Raw genomic sequence first — 16,065 nt, forward strand, 5'->3', positions numbered from 1 at the left:
ATAGTTACATAAAGATACCTTACAGATACTAAAAGTTACATAAAGATACCTTACAGATACTAATAGTTACATAAAGATACCTTACAGATACTAAAAGTTACATAAAGATACCTTACAGATACTAATAGTTACATAAAGATACCTTACAGATACTAATAGTTACATAAAGATACCTTACAGATACTAATAGTTACATAAAGATACCTTACAGATACTAATAGTTACATAAAGATACCTTACAGATACTAATAGTTACATAAAGATACCTTACAGATACTAAAAGTTACATAAAGATACCTTACAGATACTAATAGTTACATAAAGATACCTTACAGATACTAATAGTTACATAAAGATACCTTACAGATACTTAATAGTTACATAAAGATACCTTACAGATACTAATAGTTACATAAAGATACCTTACAGATACTAATAGTTACTTAAAGATACCTTACAGATACTTAATAGTTACATAAAGATACCTTACAGATACTAATAGTTACATAAAGATACCTTACAGATACTAATAGTTACATAAAGATACCTTACAGATACTGAATAGTTACATAAAGATACCTTACAGATACTGAATAGTTACATAAAGATACCTTACAGATACTTAATAGTTACATAAAGATACCTTACAGATACTTAATAGTTACCTAAAGATACCTTACAGATACTTAATAGTTACATAAAGATACCTTACAGATACTTAATAGTTACATAAAGATACCTTACAGATACTAATAGTTACATAAAGATACCTTACAGATACTAATAGTTACATAAAGATACCTTACAGATACTTAATAGTTACATAAAGATACCTTACAGATACTTAATAGTTACATAAAGATACCTTACAGATACTTAATAGTTACATAAAGATACCTTACAGATACTTAATAGTTACATAAAGATACCTTACAGATACTTAATAGTTACATAAAGATATCTTACAGATACTTAATAGTTACATAAAGATACCTTACAGATACTAATAGTTACTTAAAGATACCTTACAGATACTTAATAGTTACATAAAGATACCTTACAGATACTGAATAGTTACATAAAGATACCTTACAGATACTGAATAGTTACATAAAGATACCTTACAGATACTAATAGTTACATAAAGATACCTTACAGATACTTAATAGTTACATAAAGATACCTTACAGATACTTAAAGATACTTTATTCTTAAAATCAGATCACATTAACTGCCATATTAACCCTTAACCCGTAAACGGTCCAAACGTATATATACGTTTTTTCAACATTTGAAAGTATGAAAAAAAAGTAGATCTTCTTTTGTTTTTTTTTCACATTTGAAAATGTGTAAAAAAAACTTTGATCTACGTTTTGTTTTTTTGTTATGTTTGAAAATATGTGAAAAAAACGTAGATCTCTTTTTGGAGTACTATGCGTATGAACGTAGATCTGCTTGGACCGTTTACGGGTTAAACTGTCCAAACAGATCTACGTTCACATGCGTGGTGCTCCAAAAGTTTTTTTACATATTTTCAAATATAACGAAAAAAAACGTAGATCAAAGTGTTTTTACACATTTTCAAATGTAAAAAAAAAAAAGAAAGTCTATCTACGGCTTTTTTCCAAACGTAGATCTACGTCATGAGCTCAGCTCACTCTGATAAACTGTGAGTGGTACATTTGGGCCTAGATATGAGAAAACATCTATGTGGTATGTGTGCACCACATAGATCCTGCAGCACACTGTGTATAATGAGAGAAAAAACTTAAATCATGATTTTTCGATTAAAACAGCAACTTTGCAGTGTTTTTTCGTATGTTTTTTATAGTTGTATTTGCGATTTCTTGGTCTCATTTGATAGAATGGAAGATATATTACAGAAATAGAGATGATTTTGATTGGTTTTAGCACTGAAAATGGCTTGAAACTGAGCTCAAAGTAGCAGAAATGTGCCGATATTCAAATAAACAAACGACCTCACACGCATCAGCTGGTGGGTCTAATATACATTCACAAAATGGTGATGATATTTATACAAAAAGTATCATAACAGTAAATCTTCATTCAATGTGATCAGTGCCTCAAAACATAACTAATGAACAGAGGAAATGTTATGGCCAGGAATGCCTACAGTAGGACCCTGAACTTTGTGATTGGACGATCACTTTATTTTGTAGTTGAAACAGTTGTGGCGGTGCTCAATCGATAGAATAGAAGTACTAGTGAAATATTGGCCTAAAATGGGAGTCAAAGTTTGACACATCACGATTTCATAAATGAAAATTCTTGGACACTGGTGCGTGACTCCAGATTTGGGCCTTGGACCCTGAAAGGGTTAAGGGTTAAACACAAATTTAACTGAAGAAATGGTAATTAGATGGCAACTATCACAATAAATAAAAAAAATCCTATTCAAAGATCAGTGCTAATATGGAGGCCTAGTAGGCCTAGTGAGAACTCTTTGTGGGGCCTAGTAAGAAATATTTCAGAATCTGGATAGGCATGTAAACAAAAGATATAGAGTGGAAGACCTTTTATTTGAATGGCTTTTGAAATCTTTTATTGGTATGGGTTTCAAACCTTTGATTTATATGGGTTTTTCAAGACCTTTTATTGCATATCACAGAGGTATCCCATCAAAGGCCACTATGACCTTTTAATGCTAATTTTATATTTGTATTAAGTGTACTTTATATGCAGAATATACAGTATGTATAATGGTGAGTGAGGATGGTTGATATGCTGGGTAAATGGAGGCTTTAGAATAGAGGGAGAACGAGTTGTGTAGTAGCTGACTCATTCTAACAGAGGGGGAGAGTGATTTATGCATCACCTGATTGATCATTCTAACAGCGGATTTATAGTTTGATTGTCAGGCTGAGGGATTAAGCCTGACAGTGGCAGGGTGCTTGATCTTGACTGGTAGAGATACCTTGATCTTAACAGGTAGATACCATGATAGCGAGTAGTAGAGTGAACTTGATAGTGACTAGTAGAGAGATACCATGGTACATAGCTTCATAGTGATACCAGAGAATGTTTAAGAGTGACAGAGGGTAACTATCTCCTCGCCTGTCTACTAACGACAGGTGAGGAGATAGTTACCTGGTGGTATAATGAAAATGTCTGCAACAAAACATGGGTTACCGAGTTGGGTTATCATGAAGGAGTGTTGGGAGTAGCCTCTGCATATCACCAGGCACATTGACCAGCATTCTCTTCAAAAATCTTCGCAGATTGTTGTATATTGGTAGCCATTTTGGCAACCCAGGCCAGTTCATCATGGTACAAACCCCTGTGACATATGTGATCAAAATCACCACCTTCGGAACTGTTAAGTTGACATCCTCTCGTTGAAACACTGATTGAATTCTCCTATAAACTTTATGTCCTACTTCAATAACACTAAGTGAAATAAATTTTGCATTGATTTTCCCTCGTGGTGCCAAAACATTGCTCAACATAGCCAACAGCCTAGCTCCAGCCATAAAACCACTGCGCCATACATTGGTAATGACTCCATTGGTTTTTGTGTATGATGGATCTAGCATGAGTGGCTGAAGGCGTGTCAGTGTTACCTGCCTAAGCCTTTCCTTCACAAATTTTCCAGGGCTTTCGTAAGTGTTTAGGCGCATCGTATATTTAGGATAGCCAATGGCTAGGCTGGAGGTATTCACCAGAAGTTGGAGTGATTTCAAACATACGATTATACCACAAAAACTAACGCGGTGCTCAATCTGTGTGTCAAGATTATGAAGAGTTTTCTCTTTGTTCATTGAACAATTAAACTCAGGGATGCCACTCTTCACATGTTCCATGAATTGCTCTGCATCTCTGCGAGCTTCAGAAATGAAAAGAAAATCATCAACAGCTCGAAAAAGGACATTGCTGCCATGATTAAATCGACAAAAGTAAGCTGCACACATTGCTGCATAATAGAACTCACAGAGTGCGGCAGACAGGGAACCTCCCTGGGGCAAACCGCGAACAATTCTAAATAGCTTAGAGCCATTAGATATAATTAGCTTACATAAAAGTTGTTTAATTTCTTCAACAACTTTCTGTGGCTGAACAATCACTGGTGTGTACACTTCTACTAGTCTCTCTGCGCCACGTATGAGTGAAGTGGTGGGCTGTTTATTCCCGTCAAGAAGTATGTAGGTAATCTTTTTACCTGTCTTGCCACCCATCCTCATTGATACATACTGGCCAAATGCCAGTGTAGGGGCTAAATTTTCAATACACTGCTGCAGTAAATCTACTAATTTATTATGTAGAATTGATCCATAAGCATCTCTGATGTCCGTCCGCACAAAATACAAACGGTTGTTGCTGTTTTCCTTGACAAGTATTTTTTTGGTATACATGCACCAAGCATTGTGTAAGTCTGAAGATGATTTTGTTTTCATACTTCCTTTCATGTGCGCCTTGCTGAGATGGCCTAACAGAACACGAGCCTTTAACAAAAGCGATAGTGACATTCCACCTCTTCCTAGTGGCATAATGGGCCTTACATCTTGTTTTTTAGGTATAAATCTAATGCGAGGAAATTTATTTTGCCGGGGCTCGTCAGGGGATACCACCTGGGATATTTCTTGGGAAAACCTCACCAAAGAGTCGTTGTTCATTAGTGCATTCAATCCCCGGTCGTGTTGCTGTTGCCACACTCTCTTGCGGTAATACAGAAGCTGGTTGTGGTAGGCGGCATGTTCCGTCAAGTAGAAAAAACTATTCAATGTTACCATAACGAGTCGGCACATGACCCACACGAACAATTTGGCAATGACGTTCGTCTTCAGCCTGAAGTTACTTAGGGATGAAGCCCACCTGGAAATGATAAACAATTGTTCTCTTTAAAATATGGTGAAAAATATATAAGACTATTACTGCAGAATACCCTGTGGACCAAACTCACTAAACATAAATACTTGCCCAATCCTTATTCAACTTTGATAACCCTATTAACTCATGTGCAAGTCCCACTCAAATCCAGCCCCTCTTACTCAATATATATCTATATATATTTTTTTAAACAAGTCGGCCGTCTCCCACTGAGGCAGGGTGACCCAAAAAAGAAAGAAAATCCCCAAAAAGAAAATACTTTCATCATCATTCAACACTTTCACCTCACTCACACATAATCACTGTTTTTGCAGAGGTGCTCAGAACACAACAGTTTAGAAGCATATACATATAAAGATACACAACATATCCCTCCAAACTGCTAATTTTTTTATTATTTTTTATTATCACACTTGCCGATTCCCACCAAGGCAAGGTGGCCAGAAAAAGAAAAACTTTCACCATCATTCACTCCATCACTGTCCCGCCAGAAGGGTGCTTTACACTACAGTTTTTAAACTGCAACATTAACACCTCTCCTTCAGAGTGCAGACACTGTACTTCCCATCTCCAGGACTCAAGTCCGGCCTGCCGGTTTCCCTGAACCCCTTCATAAATGTTACTTTGCTCACACTCCAACAGCACGTCAAGTATTAAAAACCATTTGTCTCCATTCACTCCTATCAAACACGCTCACACACGCCTGCTGGAAGTCCAAGCCCCTCGCACACAAAACCTCCTTTACCCCCTGCTAATATCTAACCTAAATTTGAAGCTGGCCAAGGTTTTAGCTTCAATGACCTTACTAGGCAGACTCACTTGTCATCCACTCTTCAGTTAAGTGGGATTTCTAGAGCAGGCTCAAACTGTCTAATACTTATATCGATTGCTAGATTGCTAGCACACTCAGATCACACACTGAAGTCTGTGGTTCAATCCCTGGGATGGGTGGAAACATTAGGATGTATTTCCTTAAGACACCTGCTGTCCATGTTCACCTATCAGTTAAATAGGTACCTGAGTGTTAGTCAACTGGTGTAGGTTGCATCATGGAGACAAAACTGACCTAATTTGCCCAAAATGCTGTACATAACAAGGGACTTTCTATATAGTAGTATGTCATTGATGTCAACTATGGTCTGCATACATTGTGCATATACAGTGGACCCCCGGTTAACGATATTTTTTCACTCCAGAAGTATGTTCAGGTGCCAGTACTGACCGAATTTGTTCCCATAAGAAATATTGTGAAGTAGATTAGTCCATTTCAGACCCCCAAACATACACGTACAAACGCACTTACATAAATACACTTACATAATTGGTCGCATTCGGAGGTAATCGTTATGCGGGGGTCCACTGTACTTGCAGAAATGAAGATTATTATTATAATTAAGAAACTCACTTGCAATCCTTTAAATTGATGTTGGTCATTATGTGTCCAACATGGAAGCTATCATAGCGACCAAGAGATATAAATCTCTTCACAGCCCTCTTCATCATCCTGAAGTTATGAAATGATCCCCACACTTCCCTGGGCACAACGCGACGCAACATTGCAAGGAGGACTGAAAACACCTGCTGCCATCCCAGTGGTGGTGGGTTTGTAGGAGCCTGGTTTTTGAGCCCCTGTAAAACACACATATAAAAAGCATAAGTTAAGGACCAGAATGTAAATATGGTATTTTTTTTTTTTTGTTTACTGCCTAGTTGATCAGGCAGTGATCCATGGCGAGGCCTGGTCGTGGACCGGGCCGCAGGGGCACTGACCCCTGGAACACCCTCCGAGTATACATCACAAGTTTTTCCATCAAGGTAGGATGACCAAAGTTGGAAATATTGAAATTCAAATGAATAAAAAACAATTGAATTTAATGGAGCCAAAATCCCAGTACCTGAATAATGGCTTGTACAAACACTGCCTGGTACAAACACTGGAACAAGCACTGCCTGGTACATACATTGCCTCTCACAAACACTGCCTGGTACATACATTGCCTCTCACAAACACTGCCTGGAAGAAACACTGCCTGGTACAAACACTGGTTGGTACAAACACTGCCTTGTACAAACACTGGCTGGAAGAAGCACTGCCTGGGACAAACACTGTTGGAACAAGTGTAGAAGCCTTCAAGAATAAACTGGACATTTACCTTCACCAGGTGCCAGATCAGCTAGGCCACTAACAGCAATAGCCTGGTTAACCAGGCAAGCGCCAGACAAGCCTGGCTCAGGGCCGGGCTCTGGGAGCAAAACTCTCGGAACTCATCAAAGGTATACCAAAGGTAAAGATATATCTGGCAAAACAAACTCAACAACTGGACGGGCAACTAAAGTTAGTACCTGACCAGCTGGGCTGTGGTTCATACATCAGTTTGCGTGCAGCCAGCAGTAACAGCCTGGTCTCAAACTGAGCCACAGGGGCGTTGAACCCCAAAACCCCCTCCAGGTCCAGGTCCTATCCAAAAATACAGACCCATTCCCATTATAATCATTAAGAAGAGCAAAACCCACAGGGTTATACAACATCTGGGATGTGCGAGGTAATCAACTTTCATTATAGAAATGGGGTGTGTGGATCCTTATCCTTGGATCAAGAGCACTTGAAGAACAACTTAATACACAGATAACCCACACATAAGAGATAAAAACTTTTGACGATGTTCTGCTCTGCCATGGTCCATCAACTAGTCAAGACTAACACATGAAGGTAAGGGAGCCAGAGATTGTAAATTTTAAAATTCAGGCAAATTAATTTAATCTTTTCCATGGGGAAGTGGAACAGAATTTTTCCTCCATAAGCCATGTGCGTCGTAAGAGGCGACTAAAATGCCGGGAGCAAGGGGCTAGTAACCCCTTCTCCTGCGTAAATTACTAAATTTAAAAAGGAATTTTTTTCCTCTCTAGGCCACTTTGCCTCATCAAGATATGACCAGTGCACTGAAAAAAAATAATCTCAAAAATGTTTGTAGTTATAAGTTAATTTAAAATGTTCTGCATAACCAGTGGCTTTCTATAAAGTATAGAAAAAATGTATATAGAGCATTCTGGGCAAACTTAAGCCTATCTTAAGACATAATAAGGCTGGTCATGGACCGGGTCGCAGGGGTGTCAACCCCCAGAATATCCTCCAGGAATTCCTGTATTAATTATACAGTGGACCCCCGCTTAATGATCACCTCCCAATGCGACCAATTATGTAAGTGTATTTATGTAAGTGCGTTTGTACGTGTATGTTTGGGGGTCTCAAATGGACTAATCTACTTCACAATATTCCTTATGGGAACAAATTCGGTTAGTACTGGCACCTGAACATACTTCTGGAATGAAAAAATATCGTAAACTGAGGGTCCGCTGTATTATGTAATTTTAGAGAAATAAAGATTATCATTATCGCAAGACTTTCCAGAAGAAGGTAAATAATACCTGCAATTCTTGCTGTAACAGTGTTTCTTGAGTGTCATCAACAGTATGGTGAGGCTGTGCAGTGCTCAACAGTATTTGAGTGTCATCAACAGTATGGTGAGGCTGTGCAGTGCTCAACAGTGTTTGAGTGTCATCAACAGTATGGCGAGGTTGTGCACTGCTAAACAGTGTTTCTTGAGTGTCATCAACAGTATGGTGAGGCTGTGCAGTGCTCAACAGTGTTGCTTGAGTGTCATCAACAGTATGGTGAGGTTGTGCACTGCTAAACAGTGTTTCTTGAGTGTCATCAACAGTATGGTGAGGCTGTGCACTGCTAAACAGTGTTTCTTGAGTGTCATCAACAGTATGGTGAGGCTGTGCACTCCTCAACAGTGTTGCTTGAGTGTCATCAACAGTATGGTGAGGCTGTGCACTCCTCAACAGTGTTGCTTGAGTGTCATCAACAGTATGGTGAGGCTGTGCACTCCTCAACAGTGTTGCTTGAGTGTAATCAACAGTATGGTGAGGTTGTGCAGTGCTAAACAGTATTTCTTGAGTGTCATCAACAGTATGGTGAGGCTGTGCACTCCTCAACAGTGTTGCTTGAGTGTCATCAACAGTATGGTGAGGCTGTGCACTCCTCAACAGTGTTGCTTGAGTGTCATCAACAGTATGGTGAGGTTGTGCAGTGCTAAACAGTGTTTCTTGAGTGTCATCAACAGTATGGTGAGGTTGTGCACTCCTCAACAGTGTTGCTTGAGTGTCATCAACAGTATGGTGGGGCTGTGCACTCCTCAACAGTGTTTCTTCAGTGTGATCATCAGGAGGGCAGGGGTGCACACACCTCAACAGTGCAGCTAAATCATCAACACTAAAGTGGCACCTTTCGGCAGATGTCGGACCTTCACTGGTGTTGCAATACGTCTGCAGCAGGTGTCTAATGCACAATCTTCTAAAGTTAGCAATAATACGCTCAACTACACGTTTAAAGCCGGCCACTTGAAGGGCAATTTTAAGAGTGATGTTGTGCCTATGACCCACGTCTATGGATAGAATATCTTCTATCACCTTGGTAATTCCAGCATCATCTGCAAATCAAGGAATGTATATTAGTAGTAATACTGTAATAATAAATTCTCACAATTATATTTATACGTGTCATAAGAGTCAAGTAAAATGCCGGGAGCAAGAGGCTGATAACCCTTTCTCTCATGTAAATTACTAAATGTAAAAAGAAAAATTTTTGCTTTTTTTTTTTTAGGTCACCCTGCCTCAGTGGGATATGGCCAGTTTGTTGAAATAAAAAATTGTATTTATCAAAAGTAATAGGACTGTAATGGTCATTCAGTGGCGCAAGGCAGAGGTGGCTGGTGGTGGTGGTGCTTTTGAGGCCGCCTCTGTATCTGACTGAAGAAGCTTACTGTGTAGGCGAAACAGTTTGGAATAAAGACACCTAACTGTTGCATGTGTGTCTTATTTCTCAGCATCATCCATGCTACCTCTATCAGATGCAAAATTGGCTATTTCTAAACATAAAAAACTTGCAATTACTGGATTATTAGCAACACCTGGAGAATGCCTCCTCCGATCAGAGATAGTGGGCCTTGCTCAAGTGAAAATCTATCATGATTTTAGGCTGTGAATAGTTAAATTGAACAATTTTATTAAACAAACTGATTTTGATGCAATAATTGAAAGTTTCTTCTGTCTTTAAACCTTAAATGATGGAGCAGAGTAAACCTGCATTATAACAAGCTAATATGGAAGTCCCTTATATCAAGATAATGTTGAAAACTAGCAATAAAATAAACTCAAAGACAACATCTGTATAAATTGCTAAATACCAGTAGCAAGGTGCTAGTAACTCCTCCTGTATAAATTACTAAATACCAGTAGCAAGGTGCTAGCAACTCCTGTATAAATTACTAAATGCTGGTAGCAAGGTGCTAGTAACTCCTGTATAAATTACTAAATGCTGGTAGCAAGGTGCTAGTAACTCCTGTATAAATTACGTACTAAATACAGTGGACCCCCGATTAACGATATTTTTTCATTCCAGAAGTATGTTCAGGTGCCAATACTGACCGAATTTGTTCCCATAAGGAATATTGTGAAGTAGATTAGTCCATTTCAGACCCCCAAACATACATGTACAAACGCACTTATATAAATACACTTACATAATTGGTCACATTAGGAGGTGATCGTTAAGCGGGGGTCCACTGTACTGGGAACCAGGTACTAGCAACTCCTCCTGTGTAAATTACTAAATACCGGGAACAAGGTGCTAGCAACTCCTTTATAAATTCCTGAATACCGGGAACAAGGTGCTAGCAACTCCTGTATAAATTACTAAATACCGGGAACTAGGTGCTAGCAACTCCTCCTGTATAAATTACTAAATACTGGGAACTAGGTGCTAGCAACTCCTCCTGTATAAATTACTAAATCCCAGGAACAAGGGGTTATAACCTCTTCTCCTGTATAAATTACTAAACGTTAAAAGAAGAAAAACTTCAAATGAATTTTTTGGGGAGGTCACCCTGCCTTAGTGGGAGACGATCAGTGTGTTGAAGAAATAAATTGGGATACTGGTTTCCATGTGAGAAGTTGTAAATACCTATTGTGACTAGCCTCAAAATTTCAATGCTGATATTTAGCTACATTAGAAACTAATTAAGCTACAATCCGTACTACCGTATTTTGTTATACAGCCTCTCCTCACTTAACGACGGAGTTCCGTTCCTAAGACCACGTTGGTAAACGAATTCGTCGCTAAGTGAGGAACATACAGTGGACCCCCGCATAACGATTACCTCCGAATGCGACCAATTATGTAAGTGTATTTATGTAAGTGCGTTTGTACGTGTATGTTTGGGGGTCTGAAATGGACTAATCTACTTCACAATATTCCTTATGGGAACAAATTCGGTCAGTACTGGCACCTGAACATACTTCTGGAGTGAAAAAATATCATTAACTGGGGGTCCACTGTATTTTGTTATACAGCCTCTCCTCACTTAACGACGGAGTTCCGTTCCTAAGACCACGTTGGTAAACGAATTCGTCGCTAAGTGAGGAACATACTATAATGATAGTGGATTTGTGTCAATCATCTTTGATATTGTTTTAATGTCACATTTGCATGATTTATTACATTTTTAGTATATTTTTAAATGTTTCTTTAGTGGTGTACTGCATATTGTAATATACAGAATAGAGGAAATCAGCTCTAATATACATAATTTAGGTATGTATACTGGTCAGAGAGCCTGTTGTAAGTCCAAGTTGTCAGTAAACGAGTACATTGCTAAGTGTGGAGAGGCTGTAATGTGATAGAGAGGGCTGGGCTAATGGGATCCTGGGATATTTCTCTCGGATCATGCATCAACCAAAGCACATGTAGTTATGTCTATATTTCACTCAGTGTTGTAAGAGCAAATAATGAGGCAATGTTTCACTCAGTGATGAACATTTTCACGTTATGATTTAACAATGCTGCACAAAACTCGTGCAAAAACGTGAATGTTTTCCGAAGTCTTGGCTTAGTAAATCTTGACAATGAACAAATTATTACCAGAAAAGACTTGTTCTACAAACTGCAATTCTTCACCAAACTTGTTGGCAACATTTGCCAGTCAGAACACAAAGTGATGAACATGATAATGGTGTACAATCCTGAGATATGAGACACATGTACAACAGTTCTTCTTCTTTCAATAAACTGGCTGTATCCCACTGAGGCAGAATGACCCAAAAAGAAAAACAAAAGTTTCTCTTTTTACCTTCAGTAATGTATACAGGAGAAGGGGTTACTAGCTCCTTGCTCCTGGCATTTTAGTTGACTCTTAGGACACGCATGGCTTATGGAGGAACAATTCTGTATCACTTCCCCATGGAGATAAGAGGAAATAAACAAGAACAAGAGCTATCAAGAATACAGAAGAAAAACCCAGAGGGGTGTATATATATGCTTGTACATGTATGTGTAGTGTGACTTAACCCTCTGAGGGTTTCGGCCGTACTAGTACGTCTTACGCGCAGGGTTTTTTGACGTACTAGTACGCATAAATTCTAGCGTCGTCAAATCTCTCTGGAAAAGGCTGGTAGGCCTCCTTATGAAAGAATGGGTCTATGTGGTCAGTGTGCATGGTATAAAAAAAATCCTGCAGCACACAGTGCATAATGAGAAAAAAAAAACTTTGACCGTTTTTTTGGCATAAAACAGCAACTTTGCACTGTATTTTCGTATGGTATTTATTGTTGCATTCTAGTTTTCTTGGTCTCATTTTATAGAATGGAAGGCATATCACAGAAATGGAGATGATTTTGACTGGTTTTACAATGAAAAGTACCTTGAAATTGAGCTCAAAGTAGCGGATATGTTCGATTTTTACCAAAGTTCAAAAGTAAACAAATCATGTCAAGCGTCCAATACACGTCAACTGGTGAGTCTAACATTCTTTTGCAAGTGCGCCAATATGATTTATACCATTTTTTACACTAATGCAGTAATCTGCATAACAGTAAATCTTCTATTTTTCGTGAGAATAAAAATTCAAAGTGGAAAGCAAAAGAATGTAAGAGGGGCCTTGAGACGTGACTAATGAACAGAGGAAATGTCATTTTATTGCCAGGAATGTATTTCTTGTTTGTTCTGGACCCTAGACGGAAATTGGCATTTTTTTAAATTTGTGTGAAATTGGCAAAGTTCCTAAATTCTGACCACTGTATTGGATAGTTGAAAATGGTAAATGGGTGGTTTCTTGCACTCATTCAGTAGAAAAAATATAGTTCTAGCGAAATATTCATGTTTTTTGTCGACTAGTACAGTGGAATTGGCCGAAAATGGGGCTCAAAGTGGGCAAAATCGCCGATGCGTAAACATCGCCGAGACCGCTAACTTCGCGAGAGCATAATTCCGTAAGTTTTCCATCAAATCTCATAATTTTGGTGTCATTATGATCGGGAAAAGATTCTCTATCTTTTCATAAGAAAAAATAATTTTTTTTTTTTTAAATTTGGCCGACCCTGAGAACGAGTTTCTGAGAGGGCCTGTCGACCCTCAAAGGGTTAAGTGTAAGTAGAAGTAGCAAGACGAACCTGAAATCTTGCATGTTTATGAGACAGAAAAAAAGACACCAGCAATCCTATCATCATGTAAAACAATTACAGGCTTTCATTTTACGCTCACTTGGCAGAACGGTAGTACCTCCCTGGGCGGTTGCTGTCTATCAGCCTACTACCTAATATGTGCAACAGTTACACGTCTTTATTCTGAAATGTTTCACATACACAGTAAGTTTCTTTGCCTACTATATAGGCAAAGCATTTCAGTATAAAGTGCAGACTTTTTTGACAGAAGAAGCCTACTGTATAGCTTAGGGTTCCCAACCTGAGGGTACGAGACAGCATTTCAGGGGTTGCGACAAAGAGTCCTGATGAACGACACAGTTCTATTTGTAGGGGTGCAACAATAATTAACCCTTTGACTGTCGCAACCCCCAATCCTGAGGTGTCTCCTGGTGTCGCAAAATTTCAAAACAAAAAAATTATTTTTTCTTATGAAATGATAGAGAATCTTTTCCCGATTGTAAAGACACCAAAAAAATTAAATTTGATGGAAAACTGACGGAATTACGCTCTCGCGAAGTTAGCGACCTCGGCGATGTTTACAAATCGGCGATTTCGCCCACTTTGAGCCCTATTTTCGGCTAATTCCATTATTCCAGTCAACCAAACTCATAGCTATTTTTTCTTCAGAACTCCATTTTTTTCCATCGATTGAGTACAAGAAACTGCCCATTTATCAATTTCAACTACCCAATAACATGGTCAGAAATTTGCAATTTGGCCAATTTCACGAAAATTAAAAAATAAGACAATTTCAAAATAAGGACCAGAATGAACAATGCAGACATTCCTGGCTCTAAAATAACATTTTTTTTGTTCATCAGTCATGTCTCCAGGCCCCTCTGATATTACTCTTGCTTTCTATTTTGAATTTTTATTCAAACAAAACATAGAAGACTTACTGTTATGCAGACTACTGCAATATTGTAATAATTGTACAAATAATGTCAACCCATTCATGACTGCATATTAGAATGGCTATTTGGACATTTATTGGACAATGACATCATTTGTTTACTTTTGAACATTGGCAAAAATCAAACATTTCCCCTACTTTGTGCTCCATTTTCAGGTTCTTTTTATAGTAAAATTAATCAAAATCACCTCTATTTCTATAATATAGTTTCCATTCTATCAAATGAGACCAAGAAAACGAGAATACAACCACAAATACTATACGAAAATAGACCACAAAGTCGGCATTTTAATTAAAAAAAACGGTCGGAGTTTTTTTTTTCTCATTATGCACTGCGTGCTCCAGGATTTTTTTTATATGGTGCACACTGACCACACAGACCCATTCTCTCACATGTGGGCCTACCAGCTTTTTCCTGCCTGATTTGAAGCCGCTAGAATTTATGAGTATATATACGTGAACACGGTACCTCGTAAATGTATATATACGGCCGCGACAGTCAAAGGGTTAAATACAGTGGAACCTCAAAAATCAAACTTTCTTCGGTCCAGAAGTCTGTTTGAGAGCCTTTACCGAATGAATTTATTCCCATCAGGAATAATGTAAATTAGATAAATAACAAAAAGGCACAATACCGTGACTGGAACGATACACAAATAACCCGCACATAAAAGAGAGAAGCTTACGACGACGTTTCGGTCCGACTTGGACCATTGACAAAGTCACACTTTGTCAATGGTCCAAGTCGGACCGAAACGTCGTCGTAAGCTTCTCTCTTTTATGTGCGGGTTATTTGTGTATGTAAATTAGATTAGTCCATTTCAGACCCTTAAAAATACACTTATAAAAGCACTTACAAAAATACACTTACATAATTGGTCGTGTTGGGAGCAGTTCGATTTTTGAGGTTCCACTGTATTTCTTAGGGGTGTGGGGCATAGAAAAGGTTGGGAACCTTTGGAATAGGCAAAACATTTAAAAATAAAGACTAGGCTTCTTGTCTGAGGAAGCCTACTGTATAGGCAAGAAGTTTTAGAATAAAGAGTAGGCTTCTTTGACAGAAGCCTACTGTAGAGGCAAAAGTTTTAAAACAAAAAGTAGGCCTTTTTTGACTGAGGAAGCCTATTATATGGGCAAAATGTTTTGGAATAAAGAGTAAGCTTCTCTGACAGATGCCTACTGTACTGATGAAATGTGCCGGAATAATGAGTAGGCTTCTGCGACTAAAGAAGCCTACTGTATAAGCAAAATGTTTTGGAATAAAGAGTAAGCTTCTCTGATGGATGCCTACTGTACTGATGAAACGTGCCAGAATAATGAGTAGGCTTCTTCGACTAAAGAAGCCTACTGTATAAGCAAAATGTTTTGGAATAAAGATAATTAACTGTTGTACTTGTGTTTTACTTATCATCAGAACGCAAAGTATCACAACTTACTATTACGAATGTTGTCTAAGTAGAAAGTGGCGGGAAATTGTTCGTAGAACTTTCGGTTGAAGAGAATGTGTGAAAATGGTATTTCACTGGTGATGTTATATCCAAGATCATTGCAGGACACATGTTTCCTCTTCTTTGCTCCACCTTCTCTGACGTCGGTTCGTTTACGCTGCGGAGACAAAAAAAAATGTCATGGGAAGCACTAAACCCTTAAGGAATGGTGAATGAAAAATTATGCTCAATAATAATATTTTATTTTAGTGTGATACAATATTCTTACAGTGATGGGTGATATTTAGTTGTGCATGCAGAAAGTTCATAGATATGCAT

General features: G+C 38.3%; 1 protein-coding gene across 8 annotated transcripts in view; it reads right to left on the minus strand.

The window, feature by feature from the left end:
• Nucleotides 1-2,546: 2,546 nt before the first annotated feature.
• Nucleotides 2,547-16,065, minus strand: part of LOC128700996 (uncharacterized) — a 39,682-nt gene continuing 26,163 nt past the window's right edge. For all 8 annotated transcript variants that reach the window (XM_070080445.1, XM_070080442.1, XM_070080444.1 and 5 more), the window contains 4 exons: nucleotides 15,736-15,904; nucleotides 8,272-9,338; nucleotides 6,251-6,474; nucleotides 2,547-4,830 (listed from right to left, as the gene is read on the minus strand). In XM_070080445.1, the coding sequence (XP_069936546.1) occupies nucleotides 3,147-4,830; nucleotides 6,251-6,474; nucleotides 8,272-9,338; nucleotides 15,736-15,904 (3,144 nt within the window). In that variant the 3' untranslated portion in view covers nucleotides 2,547-3,146. The remainder of the gene's footprint in view (nucleotides 4,831-6,250; nucleotides 6,475-8,271; nucleotides 9,339-15,735; nucleotides 15,905-16,065) is intronic.

Source organism: Cherax quadricarinatus, unplaced genomic scaffold, assembly GCF_038502225.1.
Source record: "Cherax quadricarinatus isolate ZL_2023a unplaced genomic scaffold, ASM3850222v1 Contig452, whole genome shotgun sequence".
NCBI classification, from domain to species: domain Eukaryota; kingdom Metazoa; phylum Arthropoda; class Malacostraca; order Decapoda; family Parastacidae; genus Cherax; species Cherax quadricarinatus.